At 37.3% G+C, this 19,948-nt stretch overlaps 1 protein-coding gene across 2 annotated transcripts in view; it reads right to left on the bottom strand.

Moving 5' to 3' along the window:
- Nucleotides 1-19,924, bottom strand: part of LOC148945308 (uncharacterized) — a 59,958-nt gene extending 40,034 nt beyond the window's left edge. Inside the window, exons 1-2 of one of the 2 annotated variants that reach the window (XM_089099177.1) lie at nt 19,766-19,924; nt 8,727-8,862 (exon numbers count right to left, since the gene is read on the bottom strand). In XM_089099177.1, the coding sequence (XP_088955303.1) occupies nt 8,727-8,862; nt 19,766-19,842 (213 nt within the window). In that variant the 5' untranslated portion in view covers nt 19,843-19,924. The remainder of the gene's footprint in view (nt 1-8,726; nt 8,863-19,765) is intronic. The other variant, XM_089099178.1, reaches the window with a different exon arrangement.
- Between the last annotated feature and the right edge of the window lie 24 nt (nt 19,925-19,948).

The following is a 19,948-nucleotide window of genomic DNA, read 5'->3' as shown; positions in this document are numbered from 1 at the left end:
AAGGGAATATACACCATCAACAGGACCATATACATGCTGCAAATCAGAGGCAAACAATCATGTTAAACCATCTTCGTTTTCCAATTAGTATCTATTCGTTGCCTAAGCTCACCCCCACATTCTGAGAAAATCTAAATTTTTCACAAATTTTTCAAATTTTTGGGTCACTTGCCCAAGACTCTGAGCGGGTGGGCACCCCCAAATATTGTACGAAATTCCTCTCTCAATTTAGCCCTTGTTCGCGGATGCCCACCGTCTCCAATCACTTTCACAATAGTACCTATTCATTGCCTCAGCTCAGTTCGGCAATCTGAGCAAATTTCCACTTTTTGAAGTTTTGGATCACTTGCCTGAGACTCTAGGCAGGTGAGGTGGGCGCCTCCAAAAATTGTCCGAAATTCCTCTTTTGCCTTCAAACTTGTTCATGGATGCCTAAGGCCATGAAAGGTTAGACTGTTTCCCTATTGGTAACCATGCATGCGCTACACACATACCAACAATATTTGTTTCATTTTTACATGGGGTATATGAATATTATAAGCTCAATTTGAGCAAGCAATGGGCTGCTCAATCGGAGCAGGCCATTGCTCGATCAAGCGGTTTGCAGCTTCGCCTATGGTAAGCCACCCAGTGGGGCCGTACTTTACGAACTTATGTCGCGGAGCATTAACTTTTAGCTGACACTGGCTAAAGTCGTCACAACGAGCAGATCATCTGCTGAGCAAACGATAAAAAGAAATCATATCAGAACATTCGTCCCCAAGTTCCTGTAATCCTTTCTGGAACTTATTACGCACTGCGTGGATGTTGCAGGTACCGTTATTTAAACGACCTTTTGAATACCACTTTTTCTTTTCCAAGTGAACAATTGACCAAACTTTCTTATTGACAGCTGGACCATCGCTCGCAAGCATCAACAGTCTCTCAAGTGAAAGTCCTTCATCTTCTATACACTGGACAAGTGTATTGTCCAAAAATGTGCATTGTCAGTTTAATATACATATGCTGATATTTATTCCTTAAAATCTTAATTGATGTTTCATTTCTTAAAGGTATAGGAGTGAAAACATTAAAAGAATTTTTTCAGTAAAGTACAAATTATATTCTGGCTTTTACAAAGCTTGGCGTTTAGAATCCTATGCATATTAATTTCTGCTCGTTTTGAGTTTGACTCTGTTATTTATTTTAATTTCTGTTTGTTTTTGGTTTCATTCATTTATTGATACTGATTTGTGGTAGTTGTATTCTTGGTAGATGATTGATTCTATTTTTGTTCATTTTTGGTTTAATGGAGTTCTTTACTTTTTTTTAAGACTTATTTTGTTGGAAATTTTTTTTTTAATTAATTTCTGTTCGCTTTATATTGACATAGTCTTTTTCAGGGAGAAAGACTGAACCTCTTCTAAGGTTAAACAACCATCCGTTCCATAAAAACCTTAAATACCCACTGGGTATAGCTTACAATCCTTGTCCCTAATCTCAGGGGTTTGTTTCAACCCCAACGCCTTGTTATATGATATTTAGACTACTTTGAATAAAATGACTATCTCAAAATTTCTATTAGATACATTTCGGGACAATACGACATGTGAGTGGGGGGAAGCGGGGTAGATGCCCTCCGATAACTCTTAAAAAGAGCACTAGAGCGTCTGATTTTGAATCCAATGGGCCCCCTCCGAAGTTTATATGGCCACGCTTTCTATAAAAACCTTTTAAGTCCCCAAGGCACAACTTACAACCCTTACCCCAAGGGCTGGGGGTTTTGTTATTCTCAAAGACATATTTCCACACCTTTCTGATATGCTGAACAAAATGGATATCTCAAGATTTTATTTGGAACTGTTTGGGGGAATGATGGGCGTGGGGGGGATGGGCATTTGCCCTCTGATCACTTTCTACTAATAAAAAAGGCACTAGTCTTCTCAATTTTCAATTGAATGAGCCCTTTTTTGAAGCTTCTACAACAAAACGTTCTGTAAAAACCTTATATGACTAAGAGCATAGCTTACGACCCTTGTCCTGAGGGCTATTGGGGGAGGGTTGTCATCCTCAAAGACATAATTTCCATATCTTTCAACTACGCTGAACAAAATTGCCAATCAAAATGTTTATCGGAAATGTTTGGGAAAATAATGGGAGTGGGAGGGGGGAGGTTGTTATCCTCAAAGACTTAATTTCCAGAACTTTCAACTACGTTGAACAAGATGGCTATCTCTAAATTTTGTTTGGATACGTTAGGGGAAATTGTGGGCGTGAAAGGGGGATTAGTTGCCCTCCAATCCTTTCGACTATTAAAAAGGGCACTAACCCTCTCAATTTCTAATCAAATGAGCCATTTTTGAAGTTTCTACGACAAAACATTCTATAAAAACCTTATATGTCCCAGGGTGTAACTTACAACCCTCGCCCTGAGGGCTCTGAGGGGTTATCATCCTCAAAGACCTAATTTCCAGAGCTTTCATCTACGTTGAATTAAAAGGCTATCTCAAAATTTTGATTGGATGTGTTTGTGGAAATGATGGGCGTGAGAGGGGGGTTAGTTGCCCTTCTATCACTTTCGACTACTAAAAAGGGCACTAGCCCTTTCAATTTCCAATCAAATGAGCTCTTTTTGAAGTTTCTACAACATCACTTTCTATAAAAAAGCTTATATACCCCCAGGCCAAAACTTACAACCCTTGCCCCGAGGTCTGTGGGGAGGGGGGGGTGTCATCATTAAAGACCTAATTTATAGAGTTTTCAACTACGTTGTATAAATAGCTATCTCAAAATTTTGATCAGATGTGTCTTGGGAAATGGTGGGCGTTGCCCTTCAATCACTTTAGACTATTAGGAAGGGCAGTGGCCCTTTCAATTTCCAATTGAATGAGCCCTTTTTGAAGTGTCTACGACATCGCTTTCTATAAGAAACCTTATATGCCCCCAGGGCATAACTTACAACCCTTACTCTGAGGGGTGTGGGGGGTTTTTCATCCTTAAAGACATAATTTCCAGAACTTTCAACTACGAACAAAATGGCTATCTCAAAATTTTAATTGGAAGTGTTTGTGGAAATGGTGGGCGTGAGAAGGGGGGTTAGTTGCCCTTCTATCACTTTCGACTACTAAAAAGGGCACTAGCCCTTTCAATTTCCAATCAAATGAGCCCTTTTTGAAATTTCTACAACATCACTTTCTATAAAAAACCTTATATACCCCCAGGCCAAAACTTACAACCCTTGCCCTCAGGGCTGTGGGGGGTGGGGGGTCATCATTAAAGACCGGATTTCTAGAGTTTTCAACTACGTTGTATAAATGGCTATCTCAAAGTTTTGATCAGATGTGTCTTGGGAAACGGTGGGCGTGAGCGGGGGGTTAGTTACCATTCAATCACTTTAAACTATTAAGAAGGGCACTGGCCCTTTCAATTTCCAATCGAATGAGCCCTTTTTGAGGTTTCTACAACAACCCTTTCTATAAGAAACCTTATATGCCCCCAGGGCATAACTTAAAACCCTTACTCTGAGGGGTGTGGGGGGTTTTTCATCCTTAAAGACATAATTTCCAGAACTTTCAACTACGAACAAAATGGCTATCTCAAAATTTTAATTGGAAGTGTTTGGGGAAATGGTGGGCGTGAAAGGGGGGTTAGTTGTCCTCCAATCCCTTTCAACTATTAAAAAGGGCAACAGCCCTTTCAATTTCCAATCGAATGAGCCCTTTTTGAAGTTTCTGCAACAACACTTTCTATAAAAAACCTTATATGCCCCCCAGGGCATAATTTACAATCCTTGCCCAGAGGGATGTAGGGGGAGGGAGTGCCATCCTCAAAAACATAATTTCCAGAACTTCAACTAAGTTGAAAAAATTGGCTATCTCAAAATATTTATTGGATGTGTTTGGGGAAATGCTGGCCGTGAGAAGGGGGCTAGTTGCCCTGCAAGCACTTTCTACTAGTAAAAAGGGTACTAGCCCTTTGAATTTCCGATCGAATGAGCCCTTTTTGAAGTTCCTACAACAACGCTATCTATAAAACCTTATATTACCCCTGGGCATGACTTATAACCCTTACTCTGATGGCTGCAGGGGGGGGAGGTTGTCATCCTCAAAGACCTAATTTCCAGAGCTTTCAACTACGTTGAAAAACTGGCTATCTCAAAATTCTGATTGGATGTGTTTGGGGCATGGTGGGCGTGAGAGGGGGTTAGTTGGCCTTCAATCGGTTTCGACTATTAAAATGGGCACTATCCCTTTCAATTTCCAATCAAATTAGCCCTTATTCCAAAACTTGCAACTACCTAATTTCCAGAACTTTCAACTACGTTGAATAAAATGGCTATCTCAAATTTTGATTGGATGTGTTTGGGGAAATGATGGGCATGAGAGAGTGGTTAGTTGCCCTCCAATAACTTTCAACTATTAAAAGGGCACTATCCCTTTCAATTTTCAATCAAATTTGTCCTTTTTGAAGTTTCTACAACATTGCTTTCTATACAAATCCTTATATGCCCCAAGAGTATGACTTACAACTCTTGACCTGAGGGCTCTGAGGGGGGTTATCATCCTCAAAGACCTAATTTCCACAACTTTCAACGACATTGAACAAAATGGCTATCTAAAATTTTGATTGAATGTGTTTGGGGAAAAATGGGCATGAGAGGGGGGTTAGTTGCCCTTAAATCGCTTTCGACTATTAAAAAGGACACTAGCCTTTTCAATTTCCAATTGAATGGGCCGTTTTTGAAATTTCTACCACAACACTTTCTATAAAAAAAAACCTTATATGCCCCCATGGGATAACTTACAACCCTTGCCCTGAGGGATGTGGGGGGTTTGCCATCCTCAACGACATAATTTCATCCTCAAAGACCTAGTTTCCAAAACTATGTTGAACAAAATGGTTATCTCAAAATTTTGAAGATTGAATGTGTATGGGGAAATGGTGGTCGTGAGAGAGGGGTTAGTTGCCCTCCAATCACTTTCAACTATTACAAAGGGCACCATCCCTTTCAATCTCTAGTTGAATGAGCCCTTTTTGAAGTTTCTACAACAACGCTTTCTATCAAAACCTTATATACCCCCAAGGCATAACTTACAACGCTTACCCTGAGGGCTGTGGGGGTGGGGGGGGGGGTTGTCATCCTCAAAGATGTAATTTCCCGGACTTTCAACTACTTTGAACAAAATGGCTATCTCAAAATTTTGATTGGATGTGTTTGGGGAAAAGGTGGGCGTGAGAGGGGGGTTAGCTGCCCTCCAATCACTTTTGGCTATTAAAAGGACACTAGTCATTTAAATTTCCAATTGAATGAGCCCTTTTTCAAGTTTCTAGGACAACACTTTCTATAAAAACCTTCCATAACCTACAACCCTTGCCCTGAAGACTGTGGGAGAGTGCACTCCTCAAAGACATAATTTCTAGATCTTTCAACTGCGTTAAAAAAGGCTATCTCAAAATTTTTAGTGCATGTGTCTGAGGAAATGCTGGGCGTGAGAGGGGGGTTAGCTGCCCTTCAATCGCTTTAGATTAATAAAAAGGGCACTACCCTTTCAATTTTCAATCAATGGAGCCCTTTTCAACTTTCTACGAAATGCTATCTATAAAAACCTTATATGCCCCCTAGGGCATAACTTACAACCCTTATTCTGAGGTGTGTGGGGGTTTGTCATTCTTAAAGACATAATTTCCAGAACTTTCAACTACGTTGAAAAAAATGGCTATCTCAAAATTCTGATTGGATGTGTTGGGGAAATGGTGGACGTGAGAGGGGGATTAGCTGCCTCAAATCCCTTTAGACTATTAAAAAGGGAACTAGCCATTTCAATTTCCAATCGAATGAGTCCTTTTTGAAGTTTCTACGACAACACTTTCTAAAAAACCCTATATACCCCAAGGGCATAATTTATAACCCTTGCCCTGCGGGCTGTGGGGGGAGGGGCATCCTCGAAGACATAATTTCCAGAACTTTCAACTACGTTGTAAAAAATGGCTATCTTAAAATATTGATTGGATGTGTTTGGGGAAATGGTGGGCGTGAGAGGGGGGTTAGTTGCCCTCCAATCACTTTCTACTATCAAAAAAGGCACTATCCCTTTCAATTTCCAATCAAATGAGCCCTTTTTAAGTTTCTATGACAACGCTTTCTATAAAAAACCTAAGATGCAATGCCCCCAGGCCATAACTTACAACCCTTGAACTGAGGGCTCTGAGGGGGGTTATCATCCTCACAGACCTATTTTCAAAAACTTTCAACTACGTTGAACAAATTGGCTATCTTAAAATTTTGATTGGATGTGTTGGGGGAAAGGTGGGCGTGAGAGGGGGGTTAGTTGCCCTCCAATCACTTATTACTATTAAAAATGGCACTAGCCCTTTCAATTTCCAATTGAATGAGCCCATTTTCGAAGTTTCTACAACAACACTTTCTATAAAAACCTTATATACCTCCAGGGCACAGACTTACAACCCTTGCCCTGAGGGGTGTGGGGGGGTTTGTCATCCTCAACGACATAATTTTCAAAACTTTCAACTACACTGAACAAAATGGTTATCCAGATTTTGATTGGATGTGTTTGGGGAAATTGTGGGCATGGGCCTTTTTGAAGTTTCTACAACAATGCTTTCTATAAAAATCCTATATGCCCCACAGGACATAACTTACAACGCTTGTCCTGAGGGCTGGAGGAGGGCTGTCATCCTCAAAGACCTACTTCCCAGAACTCTCAACTATGTTGAACAAAATGGTTATCTCAAAATTTGGATTGGATGTGTTTGGGGAAATGGTGGGCGTGAAAGGGGGATTAGTTGGCCTCCAATCACTTTTCACTATTGAAAAGGACACTAGCCCTTTCAATTTCCAATTGAATGAGTCCTTTTTCAAGTTTCTACAACAACACTTTCTATAAAAACCTTATATACCTCCAGGGCACAGACTTACAACCCTTGCCCTGAGGGGTGTGGGGGGGTTTGTCATCCTCAACGACATAATTTTCAAAACTTTCAACTACACTGAACAAAATGGTTATCCAGATTTTGATTGGATGTGTTTGGGGAAATTGTGGGCATGAGAGGGGGGTCAGTTGCCCTTCAATTACTTCGACTATTAAAAAGGGCACAAGCCATTTCAATTTCCAATAAAATGAACCCTTTTTGAAGTTTCTACAACAACCCTTTCTATAAAAATCCTATATGCCCCACAGGACATAACTTACAACGCTTGTCCTGAGGGCTGGAAGAGGGGGGGGGGGGGCTGTCATCCTCAAAGACCTAGTTTCTAGATCTTTCAACAACGTTGAACAAAATGGCTATCTCAAAATTTTGATTGGATGTGTTTGGGGAAATAGTGGGCATTTAAGGGTGTTAGTTGTCTTCCAATAACTTTTGACTATTAAAAAGGGCACTAGCCCTTCCAATTTCCAATCAAATGAGCCATTTTCGAAGTTTCTATGACAACTCCTTTGATAAGAAGTGCCTTGGTCTAAGACCAAAAAATAATAATAATACTATTAAAAAATAATACTACTATTACCAAGGCCGTATCCAGGGGGGGGGGGGGTTACCCGGTTGAACCCCCCCCCCCCCAAAATTTTTGACCGACTCGAAAATAAGTCGAAAATTAGTAAAACCTAGGTAAAAATCAGTAAAATTAGTCTAAAACTGAGTCAAAAATTAGTAACCCCCCCCCCCAAAAAAGTCAAAAATTAGTAAAACCCCCCCCTGAACAAAAATCCCGGATACGGGCCTGACTATTACTATATAATATCATTATATTATAAATAATGCTACTATTATAATATTACCATTAACAAAATAATAATACTAGTAAAATAATAATAATATTTTGTACCAACATCATTCTTTACTTAGGCAGCACTACTGTGCTGCATATGACAGAGAGTGGTAGATAAAACTCTCAGCTATCTTTGCTAAGTTAGGGAGTTATCAATATGGGTCTCAGTTGATCACAGGACTGGGGCAACTTACTTTTGATATGACATGGACATGTAAAAGAACTGAAAAGAAAGTGTTAGAAGGCTCTGGATGATGGAACTGAGGAAACTGTTAAGGTTATTAGAAGCAACTTCAGACGGGTCAGGTATGTTGGAATTAAGCTGGTCAAGGTCACCCAACTTTTTTCCCTCGAAATTCCAATTTTTTTTTGTTTGCTAGTAAACAATCCTTTGACCTTATTGTTGTAATAGGATTAAGTAGATTTCTAATTTTCAATCTTGTATTAGATTTCAATTAAATTTGGATGAATAGCTAGGATTATTAATATAAAAACTTGAACAACTCTATTTCCAGGGGATTATTTTCCAAGGAGAAATTATTTTCCATTTCTTCTAGTGTGCAGTTATAGTGAGAGTGTATCTCTCCAGGATGTTATTATTTATTCTTTTTTTTTTTGTAATGCCACGTCATCATTGACTGACATACAATTTGTGTTCTTTCAATCATGCATTAATGTGTTGTCATTTTTTTTTTTTTTACTCAATATGGTCATTTTTTCCAACTCGGTCATATGTTTGTTTTTGCCCTTTGTATGCACATATTTCTTTTCAGCTTAAGGTCTTAACCTGCGTGAAGTCTAGATTGAGTAAGTAAAGGGGGAAAAGAAGAGCAGGAAACTTTGAGAAAAACAGAGCAAGAGAGATAGAGGTGAAGAGAAAGGGGAAGTAGGAGAGAGATACCTAGATAGAGGGGAAATGAGGATAAATAGCTTAAATGAAAAATAAAAATTGTCATACTCTTCCTATATTTCCAGTTAATGCTGTGACTATGTGCATGAATCTTGGATTGCTATAAACAGATGGCAATGAGCTACTAGGAATTTGAGCCTTCTCTTTGATATCCTTTGACTTCATTATTCTATCTTGGTTTGAACTGAAAAATCAGAAAACAATTAAATTCAAGAAAATACATCAGACACAATTTTTTGGCTGAATCAAATCCAGAAAAAATTGAAATTTCCTTCTACTTCAATTGCAATTGTCTTGGTACAGAGGCATTGGCACCAATTCACACAGATATAGGTGGGAGGGGGCAAACTGTTTTTTTCTTCAAAATCTAGGGGGACAATTTTAATTTTTTTTCAATTATCTTGTTTCAAATACCAAAAGACATTTTTGAAAGAAAATACCCCACATCCAAGAGGGAGGGGGCAAATTTTACCCCCCCCCCAAGTGAGGCTCAAGTATAGAGGAGTACATTTATCCCAACCAACAAACAAAATACTCACTGATATACCAAATGCAGGATCATCTTACTGAATTATTTCCTGGAACTTCCTTGAAAATTGACAAGAATGTATGCAATTTTGAATACCAGGATAATTGCCCCATTCAGAATAGTATGGTGTGCAGGGGTTGAATAGCAGGAGCCAATATACCCATTCAGAGAGCCAAGGAAGAGCGTGATCTTGGGGTATTAATTGAAAATAAGCTTAAGTTTCATAGTCACTGTCAGAATCAAGCAGCTAAGGCAAACGAGGTCCTTGGTTTGATCAAGCGATTCATTAACAAGTTGCCAACCATGAGTTATCAAGAAGCTTTACACAGCCCTTGTTTGTCCCGACCTTTAGTTTGGCATGTCAGTTGCCAACCCACACTTTAAGTGTGACTTGGAGATACTTGAGAAAGTCCAGTGTAGAGCAACCAATCTCCCTTTTGCAAAACAAAAAAAAAAAAAAAAAAAAAAAAAAAAAAAAAACTCCTACAAGCAACAACTAGAAAAGCTTGACCTACCTACCCGAATGAAATATATATATATATATATATATATATATATATATATATATATATATATATATATATATATATATATATATATATACCATACCCGAATGAACTAATATATATATATATATATATAATACACACATCCTAGGAAAAAATCAGCTTCCCCTGCATGTTGATTTTGTCAGTCATAGATGGAATCTCTCCAGCATACTGTATTTAACTGCAAACCTATATAATTCAAGTGAAGGAATCTGATCAGTAGTTTCAGAAAACATAAGCTCCAACCTGACAAATCTTGTTTAAATTTAATTTGGAACAAATTCAATCCAATTTAAAATGTGATTTACTGAAAAAAAAAATGCAGAAAGACATATTCTACAAAGCAGTCAACTTTTTGGCAGATGTTGAAATAAAAATATGATAGCATTCACAAGGACACTTGGAGGAAATCCCAAGACAAAAGAATACTTTGGGCAGTAGGAAAAATTTAAGGCCAAAAATGAACAGTTTTAAATATAGGCCTGTCAAAAAAAAACCTTTTCTTAACACTTTCACACCCAAGCATTAGTTTTCCCACAACTGGTTGGCAATAATATACTTTCAGGGACAAAGAAAGTTCCAAATTTGAGATTTATTTATGATTTGAAGAAGTTAGGACCTTTAAATTATGCCAGGCTGGAAGAATCTCTTCTATAGTGCAGAAAGGTAAGTACTTTTTAACAAAAAAAAGGACTTAAGTAAAAATTTGTATAAGTGACACTGTACAAAACAGTCCTTCCAGTAATTGACACAGAAAGACTACATATTTTGAGTAAACTGAGAATCTCCAAAATTTGACATGTTTTAGGGAGCACATTTATATGCTGGCTGTTATGAAATTAATTTTAGTCACTGTCTCAAACCACTCAGAATGACACCATCAGGGGCAAATGCCTCATAGCTTCTGTGTTGTTTTTCAATGTAGCTAGCTGAATAGGTCAACTGACTGTCTTTTCTAGGTTTGAGTAGAAAATAGGCACCTCACTATCCATTAATTGAAGTTGAGGAGCAGCTTTTAAGGGGGGAGGGGGAGGGGGAGGTGGAGACCTCAAATGGGCAAAAATCAAGCCATGTAATAAGTCAAACCTAAAACAAACAGAAATTACAATAAATAAATGAAACGTAAAACCAGCAACACAAGAGGCTACTGCCAAAAGTTGAATCTTCCCTGGCATCAGAGTAGAAAACAATGACTTATTTGCTGTTTCCCTTAATAACTATCCCTCTGTGCCGACTGATAAGTCACAAATCCTTAGCTTATTTAAGGTTGGTGTTTGAAGACTGGAAAAACTGAATAGAGGCTGAACTGAGAAACCATCTAATCTTAGCAATGGCATCCCACAAGCAAGATGTCTACAAAAGCCAAAGCTTTGCAACAAATTCAAGCTTTGGTCTCCTTAAATGCACTGTAACTAGCCACTTCTGCAAAGTCTTTCTAAAGCTCTATAATGTGATAGTCAGACCTGTATTAGATTTTTGTGCATGTCTTACCTCCTCTTCCTATAAGAATAATACTAGCCTAATTGAGGCTCCACTTTGTATGCCATAAAGTGGATAGTTGGCTTGCATAATGTCCCTTACAACAAGAAACTTGAGCATCTGCAACTGCCAAAACTTATTTTCAGACATGGTGACATGATGCTGGCCTTCAAGTGTAATCCTCAACTAAATAACCCCCTCTTTACCAGACATTCCAGCCAGCAACATATAAGAAACCACTCAAATAAGATGTCAAAACATCCATTTAACACACAAATGTGGCATCATTTCTTCTCCAAGCATGCTGTCAACAACTGGAATAGTCTTCAAAGTGAAATGGTGATTGTACCCACAGCTGAATCCTTTAAATCTAAACTTGACAAGGAATGACCTCACAAGTCATGGAAATATGAGTGGGACTACCCATCCCATTCAATTACCCATTAATGCCAACCTCATCATAAGAGTGTCTTGCTGGGAGGCTGATATTGCTTATCATATGCAATCATATGGCATATTCTATCCAAAATTGTTGTTGTGTGGTGGTATCAGCTTTAAACCACTGAAGAATGGTCATTACAGCCCATACCTATATTTTGGTCACCATTACTGAGTAATGGTGACCACAATATATAATGTTCACCATAACCTCTTTTATGGCATGTCACTGGGCCCTAACATAGTGACAAATTTCATCATCCTTGACACAGAGCACAACAGATCCAATATGGATCTTAATTTTGCTCTGAAGTGCAAATTAAGGTAAAAGGTTTCTACCATCTTATCATACAGGCAAGCATGATTTGAGGTAAGTAACTGTAGAGATTATCAGCCTTTGGAGTTAAGTAATGAAAAGGAGAAATTACAGATCCTCCCAGCTACTTCAAGCAAGATATATTAAGAATGGTCACTAGAAGACTATAGTAGTAACAATGACCCAATCCAAAAGCTGTATCCCAAACTAAAGTACAAAAAAAGTGAAAAGCAATACTATAAAATACTGGACAAATATACAGACCAAATTGAATTAGGTATTGAGCCTTTTTTTTATAAGAATTGCTGTTAGCTTCTTCATTAATTAGAAAAAAAAACACTAAAGGCCTTTTATCATGACAAGCCATGCCTTATCAGCAAAAAAAGGTCAGTTACAAAATAAAAACATGCTTAGCAATGTTGGCTAATAACATAGGTTAGTGTAAATTAAACCAGCTAGCTGTAAATAACAAGGGAAAAAGCAAGTTATTTAAAAATGATCATGTGTCCATTATCATAATCAATTTTTAAGCATAAACTGATTTTAATAATTAGTCTTGGTCATGACCTTGCAAAAATGCAAATCATTTCTTGAAGCAATTAATAATAACATAAAAAACTCAAAATTAAAAGTTTGATAAAGTTATGAGTATAAAAATTTGAATTCAGTGCCAAAAACCACTAGCCCCAAAAAATTTCCAATCTAGCCAATTCTTGTCCTCTTGTTATCAATTTTTGACCCTAGGATGCGCCAGAGTCCACAACCAAGCTTTGAAGCCAGCATTAGCAGGTATGCCACAGGGAGCCATCCTTCTACGTCTGCATAATGGAATTTGAGACGGTTTAAGGTTAAGGGAAACTTAAATTTTAATTGCCAAGAAGTTGTTACATGAAGTAAACATAGGCTTAGATAAAAAAAAGTATAATAATAATAATAATAATAATAATAATGTATTATTAAAGCTTTTTTACAGCCATATACAAAACAAAAAGAAAAGAAAAAGGATAAATAAAATGAATACATACTAAAATCACTATCCTCTTAATCAACACTCATACCCTTCAATGCAAAATTCACCACACCTACTACCGTTTGTGGTGAATCCAAACTCAAAATCCCCCAAAGTAGCCAATCATTACCCTCTTTTAAAACCTCCCCCCTTATATGAGAAAGCTGCCGGCATCGCAGGAGGAAATGACCCAGCCCAAAATCATTCTCACCACATTTTAGACAAGTATGCTGCGTTTCCGGACCTTCTCTATTTTTCCAAACTTCTTTTCCTTGTATTGGTAGACAATTGGCTCGAAGCTGAATCCACGTTTTCATATACTTACTAGGTAATCCCAGCTTCAAATATGCCTCCTGTCCATAAATCCGCTTTATATCTCTATACAAAGTAAGACTATTCGACTTCTCTAAAGCTGTCCACCAAAGTTGAATTTCCTGGTCGTGCAATCTTGCTTGGAATTCCTTTATGGAGTTTTCTTGGTCCAGTGGTCCCTGTCCTCCATTCCACGCGTTTGAAAAGCCTGTTTCCTGTAGTATTTTTCTGATCTGTGCTGTCCAAGTGGTTTTACTTTTTTGGGTGAGAAGATCCTTATAAGCAGCAGAAATAAGTCTTTCCTTGGGTAAATTCATCTGCGAAAAGCAACATTGAAAGATTCAAATTTCCAAGACGAAGTGTTGGTGCCCATTGGCGTTGGAAAAATTGCACAATATCATTAATAAATATACAAAATAATTTTGGAGATAGAGTACTTCCCTGTAAAACTCCCTTACTTACAGGAAAAGGTCAAACCATTAGTGGCAAATTTACATACCTTACTTGACACAGCTTCTGGTGATGCCAAATTATTCACCAGTTTTTTTAGCTGGTTGTCTCAGTTTAAAAATATTATCTTTCTTTAATTAATCACACACTATTGGCAAAGAAAACAATAGGTTCATTGACTTCAATCATCTGAATTTGCTATACACTTGTATAATATAAAATTTGCATCTTTTATTAAATGAAAGATAATTGAAGGCATAATCATACAAAATCCAATTAATACTCAAAGTGGACAAGAGAGGGCTAAAAACAGACTGGAGGAGAGGGCAAATAAGGTCAGAAAAGGGGCAAATTATATCTAGGGGGCAGCTGCCCCTGCCACTTAACAACTTATATAATTTAAATTTTCTTCAATAATGTTTTTGGCCTCTTGAACTCCTTTGGTGAAACAACAGTAGCCTCAGTAATATCAGTATGGATGTGTTCAAGTCAGCAGTGGACAGGGAGTGGCCCAACAGATTTTGGCTCACCTCCTGGGATGCTAAAGATAATGAACTAACAACCATTATTGAAACTGATGGGCAAGGGCCTGTTCCTAGGAAGTGTAATTTTAAAGGAAGAGTAGTAGATGAGTGTTTCTGCCTGCTTTTTAATTCAACATCTGACAGATCTACCACAATGCCCTGGTTTGAAGCTTTGGGTAGGCTGGTGTTAGTATCAATCTTTGTCTGAAATTGCTGTCTAGCTTAAATGTTACTATGGTATTGTCTTTTTCTATATAAATGAAGTGATGCAAATATGCAAGAGTTGTATTAAAAAGGAGACAAACAAGATAATTTCAGGCTCTGTGAACTTAGATTTCTTCTTATTTAATAATAAACTATTATGTCCAACTTGGTCCCTGCATTACTCCTGTATTTTGTTGTATGAACCCACCTTCCATGCTTTCCTGCACTGTAGTTTAGGATGCCCTTTTCTGGCTTGGATGTATACATTTACACCTATAGGACTGATGCAAAAAAAAAAAAAAAAATAGTGGATAGGTTATTATGAGCTTTTTGGAATATGGTTCTTACCCAACATGGCAAGTAATTTGTATGTATTTTATTTTTTATCATCAACATGAAAAAACACTATGTAAAAAAACATTACATGTTGCCAGTGCTGGGCCAATCACTTTGAATGTGCATTGTGACAGAAAATTGGGAGGGGGTTATGGAGGATTGTTTTAAGGTTTGGTACTTTTTGTGTCCAATAGAGCTGAAACACTAATAGATTACCTTGGCCAAGGAGATACAAATAGATTGACATGTAAATTCTAAAGATGTCTCTGACAAATGGAGCTTTCTAGGCCTGGAACCAATTTTGCCTAAGGACAGAGCTTCATCAGGGTCTAATGTATACTGGAACCCTGTTTTTAGTTGGAAACATTTTAGTCAGAGACTGTTAGATTAACTCCTAGTCTCAAAGATAGTGAAAGCTGCTTTCTGCATACTATGGAAATGCTGATGTTAACAAGATTTTAAATAGTAAGGATAGTTTGTGAGCAAAGAAACATCTTCAATGAGGGTGAAAATGCTCAATGCCAGAAATTTGTCTCTGATTCTCTGAAAAGTTTGAGAGCAAACCTAAGTTATTACCTATTGCCAAATAATTGTTGTCTTTGGTGTGGAATACTTATCAGAGCTACAAACTATAGAGCATAGTAGGAAGGGTCAAGAGGAGTTCAAAGCAAAAGAAAAAGATAAAACAGAAAGTAAGAAGAGAGGGGATAAGAAAAGGCAGTAAAATAAGACATGCAGCTCCAGGGAAAAGATAAGGCTTGAAAAAAGTGAGTTGGAAAGGAGGAGAGAAAAGCAGTACAAAGGCTTCTTGAAGAAGCTACTGAGAAGGTAAAAAAAGATTCCAAGATTTTGTGGATATAGGCTTTAAGCAAGAAAATTCAAGGTGCTCAAGTTCAACATCAATAAATGCAGTGTCCTCCATTTTGGCAATGGCAATGACTCACCACGAGTATACCATGCATGACCAGAAGTTGCAGTCTGATATTCAGCTACAAACCAGTCATGAAGAATGAGACTTGGGAGTACTTGTTGATGAGCAACTGAAGTTCTGTGGCCATTGGAAACAAGCAGTATTGAAAGCTAACTCAAGTCTAGGCCTGCTGAAATGCACTATCACCAGCCACTCCTGTACTGTATTCCTGAGACTTTACAAGGCTATTGTTAGGCCATTCTTGGATTTTGGAAACTGTCTGACCTTCCTCTCCTTCAAATACAACACCAAAATAACTGAAGGAGTTCAAAGATGTGTCATACATTGCATCATGGGTCTGAAAATATGCTGAATGATAAGAGACTGAAGCACCTAAAACTACTAACACTGGTCTTCAGACATTGCAGATGTGAAATGATGCTGACCTACAAATATAATAATCAACCAAACACCACCATCCTCACAAAACATACAGGTCAACACAACACTAGAGGACACTTACAGAAGCTAGCAAAGAAAAGAGTGAATACCACAATGTGCCAAAACTTTTTCATCCAGCATATTTCCAGCAACTAGAACAACCTTCAAGACAAAACTGTGACTGCACCCACTACTGCCTCCTTTAAGTCAAGACTTGACAAAGAATGGAACAACAAGCCATGGAAATATGAGTGGGACAATCCATCCCTCACAGCTGCCAACTAATGCAACATCACTGGGCCCCCAACACAAGGACATTCCAAATTACCATCATTGACATGGAGCAGAACCAATCCAGCATGGACCTTATTTTGCTCCTTATGGGACTCAACTAGCCCATGCAATCACGGGTCTTTTGTTTATGCACAAGTTTTCTTTTGAATAATTTTTGTTTCCGAAACAATTTTTCGGGGTGCTACCATTTCGGCGAATCTTGACAGCACTGAAATTTCCTAGGTACTCTTAATTTACTAGACCTAGTAAAATCCTACTGACCGTGGCAACCTGGTTGCACTGTTCGAAGCCTCAGTATAGGAGACCGGCGTTAACTGAATCTCTATATTGAGGCTATTCAAAAATTGTAAGTATTTGAAATTCAATTCAATGAAGTTCAATTCAATTCAATTTTGGGAACTGATTTTCAAATCAGTGCTGATTTAAAAAAAAATCAGCATGAATTTGAGCATGAAAAATTTTCTAGTTTTCTGCACTGATTTACAAAATGAGCACCAATTTTCATCATAATCATCACAATAAAAAATAGGGATACAAATAAATAGTCAGCCAGAGATGTCTGTGGTGAAAACCCTACTACTGAGCTGAGAAATAAGCTGAGATCAATCATTCAACAATTTTTCTTTCAACAAATTTTTCTTGCTGCTATTGTTTGTCCACTGATGCTGAAATAGGTTCCCAAAATCAGCTATGTGTGCCCAGCAATTAAGTGCAAATTAAGGTAAAGAGGTTGAGTTGCTTTCAAGTAGAGTCAACAGGCAAAAGCTAAACCTGATTTTGTTTAAGTCTACCAAAAAAACAAAAGGGATCTCAAGGACTTCCAACCTTAAGTTGAGGGTATATTGGTGCTTTGTAGAGTTTCATGGACAAAAAAATGCCTTGTCAAGGATTTTGGGAACAGCTTAGAGCACCAAGTTGGAACTTTCAGGGAGCAGGAAAGGCAAAGGGACATTGAGCTATGTCTTAGGGAATAGGTTATGGCTAAATGAGTATGCTAGAATTGATAAAAGCCACTTAGATGTGAGCAATAGCTTTCAAACAATTTGTTAAACATTAATCTAAAAAATTCTGGTAGCCCACTAGCCCCAGTTTTTCCACTTGAGACATGAAACCAAAAGTGCCATTTGGAACTCACAGAGGGTGAATTTATAGGAAGAATGTAGATATGAGTAATAGCTTATACAGGAGCTATGAAACATCTGTCTATCATGTTCCCATAGCCCACTAGCCCAACCTCTTAAGAAATGGCACTTACAGATGGTGAATTTATAAAAAGAACATAGCTATGAAAAATAGTTTTTGAAAGAGCCAATAAACATCTCTTGTAAAGTAATCTGGTAACCTGCTAGGCCTGAAAGAAACACAAAAAGAAAAGAAAAAAGATCAGTGCTACCCATGCAAAAAAGTGATTTTCCTTGTTGTTAAAGGTGGGGGACTGTAAGTTACCTTAAATGTTTTTGTACCCTGCTGATTCTAATGGTACACTTTTTGTTTTGATCTGACACCATTTTCAAGGGGTTTCAGGCTTTTCTTTGAAATCACAATAAATTTCTTCTCACAGTGAACTTTCACTTTTACACCAAATCAAAATAATAGTTACCATTCCTGAATCAGTGTCAGATGACAATCTTTTTTAACTATGTAGTTTTTTTTAACATGTTTTTCAACTTTGTTTACTATGGGCTGTGGTTTTCTCTTTACAGGGTTGCAGCTACCGCTGCAACCATGATGACTTTAAAAATTCCATGAAAGACAGGTGTCTTAACTTTCAAGAATAGTATGTTTTTTTCTTAATTGCGGCTTGAATATACTTTATTTTGTCTCTAGTTCTGAAAAGACAATTCTAAAGATTTTCAGCTATATTAGTTTGTTTTTCAAATTTTTAGAAATATCTTTCCAAATTTTTTAAAACTGTACAGTTTTAAAGCACAATTAAGCACTGTTTTAAAGCACTGTATTAATTTTAGCACAATTAAGAGACACACACTTTGCTTGGGTAGTGGGGTAAAAAAAAAATGTGTTTTCAAAAACTAGGATGTTTCCACTAATCAGATTATTGTGCTTCTTTCCATTAAAATATGCTTTTGAAATTTATTTCATATAACAGTTGAATGAATTACACATGTAATTACACTTTAAGTCAGAAATAACTTACAAACTGAGAAGATAACTGGGGTAGTACAAGAGTTAGAAGGTATGACTGTATCAATGTAATGAAGAAAAACATTATTAAGGCTATATAAAGGACCATTAAGTGGAGAGGTGAGTGTATTTGCAAGTGAATTAATTAGCCTAGTATATTTGGATAGAGCATACAAAAAGGAATAAATTAATGTGACCACCTAGTCTCTATGTCAGTTATGAAATCTGCTACATAGCCTATTGACTAAAATATTTCTGATAGTTTGACTTTTATAACATGAAGTCAGTCTAAGTCCATTAATAATCAGTATACTCTGAAAAGGGAGAGGGAGAAAGAGTACAGGTATAAACTTCAAGCACCTTTTCCATGCCATAGTTCAAGCTCTGGGAATAGCCTAGGCCTAGACCTATCTCAACTACTGTCTAAGACAGCAGGAAAGGTGCTTATCTTGAATTTTATTATTTCTAAAAAAGACAGGTCTTGTTCTCTTTGAATTTAGCTCCTTAATTTTAAGCCCCATTGTGATTTTTTTAGTTAAGTCTAATTTGAGATGCATTTTCCAAATCCTTCAGGTTTTAGCAAAAGAATGAGGGCCATTACACTTCCCCTGAGCCTTGATTATGCTGTAAATACATTTGGTAAAGATTCACTTTCAAACCATAATTAGGCTAGCCTATATCTTAATTTTAACAACCAAATCACACCCATAGGATAAAACTAAAATAGTTTTTGAAGCAGCACTGGTAAAAATGACAAATCCACATTTCAGACAATGGTAGCCTACAGTTTATGTCATTTTGATCTGAAGTGAATGCCAAATCAGATACAAAGCATAGGCCTAGGCCTAGGCCATGTTCATATTTCACTGGATAGTAACCTATGATTAGGGCAAAAGTTGCACCATTTCAACAGATGTTATAGACTTGTGGTTCTGAGGAGCGGGCTATCTATAAAATAAAAGAAAGTAGGCTTGACCTAGACTAGCCTACTGATTCAGAGAGAATTATTGAAGCTGCAAAGAGAGTAGCCTATGTACAATTTTATAGCATCATACTTCTGAAGAGCAGATAAGCTCATATATAGCGAAGTAGAAGTCAAAATAGTTCAAAAGAATAGCCTAAGTAATCAATTAGCCTAAATGAAACTTGCCTAACCTTATAAAACCTTGAGTTGTAGTTTGAGCTACCAAGGGATTACTGGTACTTGACCTTCCTTTTCGTTTGGAGGACATTCTTTTTCACATCAACATCTTGCGGATAAATGAAAAATCAAAATTACGGCCTTAAATTAGAATATTAAAAAGTTTATTCGAATTGTTTATTCCGAATCTTCTTTTC

This window comes from Artemia sp. Qi Xiang Cuo, chromosome 13 (assembly GCF_049724085.1).
Source record: "Artemia sp. Qi Xiang Cuo chromosome 13, ASM4972408v1, whole genome shotgun sequence".
Lineage (NCBI taxonomy): Eukaryota > Metazoa > Arthropoda > Branchiopoda > Anostraca > Artemiidae > Artemia > Artemia sp. Qi Xiang Cuo.
Note: the sequence above shows the minus strand (reverse complement) of the source record. Positions and strands in the feature narration are given on the sequence as shown.